The 4,424-nt window shown below is 31.4% G+C and overlaps 1 protein-coding gene across 1 annotated transcript in view; it reads right to left on the reverse strand.

Moving 5' to 3' along the window:
• Positions 1–1,091: 1,091 nt before the first annotated feature.
• Positions 1,092–4,424, reverse strand: part of LOC117172127 — a 13,230-nt gene continuing 9,897 nt past the window's right edge. Inside the window, exon 2 of the mRNA XM_033359917.1 lies at positions 1,092–2,576. Within this exon, the coding sequence (XP_033215808.1) occupies positions 2,035–2,576 (542 nt within the window). The 3' untranslated portion in view covers positions 1,092–2,034. The remainder of the gene's footprint in view (positions 2,577–4,424) is intronic.

Consider the following 4,424-nt stretch of genomic DNA (forward strand, 5'->3'; position numbering starts at 1 on the left):
ATAAAAAAAATGTTTGATGAATTTGTGGAAAATTTGATAAGCTTCAAAATACTTTTAATATGTTGAAAACTTATAAAATTCTTCAAAATACCTTTAAAAAAAACAAATTATCCCTAAACTTTCGGAAAAATCTTTCAAAATTAAAAAAAAAATTATTGAAACCTTTCAGATTCTTTTTCATGTAATTTTGTGAATCTTCTAAAATCACTTTAAATAAATGTTTCAGTATAAAATATCATAAAAAATGTTTCCAATAATTTAAAAATTTTATTAATCTTCTTGAAACCTTTCAAAATATTTAAAAGGATTCAACATTCTATTTTAAAATTATACTTGATATATTTACTATATTTCGATCAATATTGCTTCGAGAGGAAAAAATCTTAGATAAAAGTTGTAGCCCTCGAAAAATGCGTCTCTTATGTTGTTTAAATCTATCGACTAAATTCATTATTTTCCGAGAGAGACGAGGTAATTTTGAAATTCCCTATGATTAGCCTTAAAAATCAAAGTTGCGGGTATTCTCATTTTCCTAATCATCGAGAACTTTTCAGGACTTTATCTGAAATTTCAAGACATTTAAAAAAATTTTATATTATTTTAAAATTTTATCAGAAGTTCTAAAGGTCTTTCAAAATAATTCGAATTTTTCCAGATATTATAGAAAAATCTTTCATAATTGAAACATTGTCTCAAGGATTTTCCAAGCTGTTTTTTTTAAATTTTGAAAATCTTTTGAAATGTTTTAAAATCTTCTTGTATAATCACTTGATATTAATTTTTTAAATAAAAAACTATTACATGTTTTTCTATGAATGTTAACAGGCTTTTTTAATCCCTTCAAGCATTTCAAAATTCTTACAAAACTTCTAAAGTTGTTATTGAAATTTGAGTGTAAAATTATTTGCAATATTTTTAAAGCTTTTAAATATATCTCTCAAACTTACTCGAACTTTTTCTAAAAATGTTTAATCTTGAAAAATTGAAAAATGTGTCTTTTAAATCTTCTGCATAATTTTTCAAACTGTTAAAAAGTAATTTGAAATCTTTCAAGATCTTTTTTAAATTTCTATTAAAATTTATTTTTCGACATGAAAAGTTATTTATCATTTTCTTATGAATTCTAAGAAAAAAAGTTATTTTCTTGAAACGTTGCAAAATTCTTAAAAAGCTGATTTTTCTGAAATTTAAAGTAACTTCCCTGGACTGGAATCTAATTAATGTAAAAATGTCGTTATATGTCAATTTTTACGCCTCAAGTGTATGTTTTTTATATTACATAGAAAAAATAAGGTACAGCGGACTTTCCTTTCACACCAATTCATCTATTTTTCAATTTAATGTACGCACTAGTTTTCAGTTGTGGTTCCAGTTTTCATTACATTTTATTTAATAGTAGAGATTGTTGCTAGTAATATTAAAAATATTTTTCATATAGTTACAACTGAAAAAAAATTAGCGATAAATTTTATTTCTTAATCTCAACTTTATCATAAAATCAAAACTTGAAGAGTGATAATGCCTAACTTAAAACGTCTTTTTTTATTACGAAAAAAAACCTGTATTATATAAGATAGGCCTGTTAAAATTGTGGAAATAAAATGTTTCAAACATTAATGTTTACTTTTAGGCAAAATCTGCCTAAATAAATTTAGGCAAATGACGACCTCGAAATATATATTTTCAATCCGGTAAAAACACAGTAAAAAAGAATATTCTGATCTGATTTTAGGGTCATCTGTCAGATTAAACAAAATGGCCGCCAATGTTTTGTGCGGATGTGATAAAGAAATTTTATAACATACGTAATACCAGATATATGATCAGATTTCGTTATTTCTAAGCTTTTCAAATACACTGAACCGTTTTCGGTACCATTTTCGTGCATATCAAAATGATATTGATTTCCGTATAATTTTGAACATTATTCTTTACCATGAATAGGGGATATTTGGTCCTCAAAAAAGAACTCTCCAAGTCAGGACTTTAGAAAATATAACAAAAAGGTTCCGAATTTTTAAGTGGGAATGTTACTTATTTCTTTCTGGGCATGTTGAATTCCAGTGTGTTGTGATCGGACTCAAACTCTGAGCTGGAACTGGAGCTGGAGCTGGAGCTGGAGTGACGTGGGCTGTTGCGACTTCTAATGTTGACTCTGAGGCTGTTGTGTCTTCTAATGGTGTGCCTGGGTTGATTGGGTTGGGTATGAGGTTGTTCAAGATTCGAAGTAAGTGGCAGAGGACGACGCACTCCCATTATCCGGCTAATTTCTTCATCAAAAATCACTATGTTTCCAAATATTTGACTGTATCCACCCTCAGCGCCACTTGTGGTATACAGTGGAGCAACCATACCTTCATCGAGCCATCCAATGACTAAACTACCCCTTGTTACTAAAATTGTATTTGCGTCGCAAGGTACGGGTTGTCTATTAATTATCCTGCGAAACGATCTCAATACTTCGGAAGGGTATAATGGATATGGAGATGTACCGATAGGATCAACTGGAAGTCCTCTAAACAGTTCATGGCGTATGGGTCGTCGTGTCAGGGGAATTCCTGGCTGCGTACTAAATCCTATAATAAAAAAAGAGGAATGCATGCATTTTTATATCAAAGTATTATTTATCTATTAAATATCCCATATTACTCTCAGTAAAAGTAATGGCCGTCCTCTATACATCTATATCAGTGAAAATTTTAGGAACTAAATTAGTAATTAAATTATTGACTCTGTAGCCGTTTAAAAACTCCTTCACGCTCCTTTAAAAAACACACCTCTTTTTCCACCCCACTACTTCTTTGTCAAAGATCACACAAAGCTTCAAAAAAATTTTTATTTCATTTTATTTGATAAACGCATGAAATAAAATACTAAACATGAAATGGAAGTTTCTTATGTCTCCTAAGGGTATACATTTTCCTTGTAACTTCTTCCATATTCCTTTACTCTACCCCACACACGCATACTTCGTGGTTGAAGGGAAACCTACAAGTTTCAGGTGGTTTCTGAACCACCAAGAATAACGGCTGTAAGTACTCAGAGACCCCTTTCTTCATACAGATACCGGTGCCATGACACTCTGAATATTAAAATCTTTTTTCATGCTACTGTTTACCGCATGGGCCGCCGATGCTCTTCCACAGAGTGCGAGACGGAAATCGAATCCGCCAACCGACGAAAGTGGATCTAAGGCCTATGCTTTAGTCGCTACGAGCATCGTCGCACTCTTAAACACGGAATAGACAAACATAATAGTTTAACAGAGTTCAAAGACCAAAATTCGTTCAAAACAGGGAAAACAGGGTAATTTTTCACGAAAATGGGGAATGCAAGGATAAAACAGTTGAACTCTTAACGATGTAGTTCCAGTTATAATAGAAAAGATTAATCTTCTACGACAAAAAGACGAATTTACAAAAAATAAACCAATTTTTCAACTGAAAAAGATCTGTTTCAGACAGAACTAGTTTAAATAAAAATGTATAAATTTAAGGGTAAAAACAAAATACCGATAATTCATTATATTTATATGAAATTTCTTTGAAGTCCTATTTCTGATTTAAAAGAGTAAAAATAAAAGCGCTTATCAACTTATTATATTTAAGTTCTATTGAGATGGTTTCTTGTAAGGTATGGCGATGTGTTTATCGCTCTTTGTTTAAATAGCGAAATGCAAATAAAATTGCTTTAGTCCACGAAAGTCTAAGATTGGGGTTTCAATGTTAAAATTGGTATCGATTGTCGAGTATCGAGATAATATTTGAGAACTGCGAATATGTGTTAAGTGGCGGCGACATTGGTACAAAAGCCTTTCGTGGAAAATAATAACAAGGAAGCGGAAAATAATCTGCAAATCGTATCGAATTTGACACCACGATCGCCGACAAAGACGATTTCAAGATTGCTTGGGTGGTCTTATTTTGTAACTATTCAGAATGGATGACATTTGGTATTTGCGTTTGAGTGTATTTTAGATTAATGAAGTAATGCGTTTGATTGCTTAATGCTAAATTATGATATTTATATTGAAAGTCATTTGTAAATGCGGACTCCTGATGGATGAGATTTGTCTGTGAAATATGCTTATAATTGTAAAGAAATCAGAAAGCGTGGATAGGCAAGGTACTGGGTAAAAGTTAAATTAATAATTTGTAATTTCGAATAAGGTGCTGGTTTTAACATAAATAATGTTATTCGATTTTTGTGGCGCGCGCTGTGTCTCGCTGGATATGGATAAATCCATAACCAGATGCCGATTTTATGAGCTTGGTGACACCAAGGCCTTGATTACCCGGGAAACCAAAGATTTTCCGCACGAAAGGTAAATTGTGGGTCCGGATGCAATAAGGGCACATAAAATTTTTTCGTGCGAAAACGAAGTCCCCTGGAGGCTTTAGAAAAAATTTTCGAATTTTAATTTT

This window comes from Belonocnema kinseyi, chromosome 4 (assembly GCF_010883055.1).
Source record: "Belonocnema kinseyi isolate 2016_QV_RU_SX_M_011 chromosome 4, B_treatae_v1, whole genome shotgun sequence".
NCBI classification, from domain to species: domain Eukaryota; kingdom Metazoa; phylum Arthropoda; class Insecta; order Hymenoptera; family Cynipidae; genus Belonocnema; species Belonocnema kinseyi.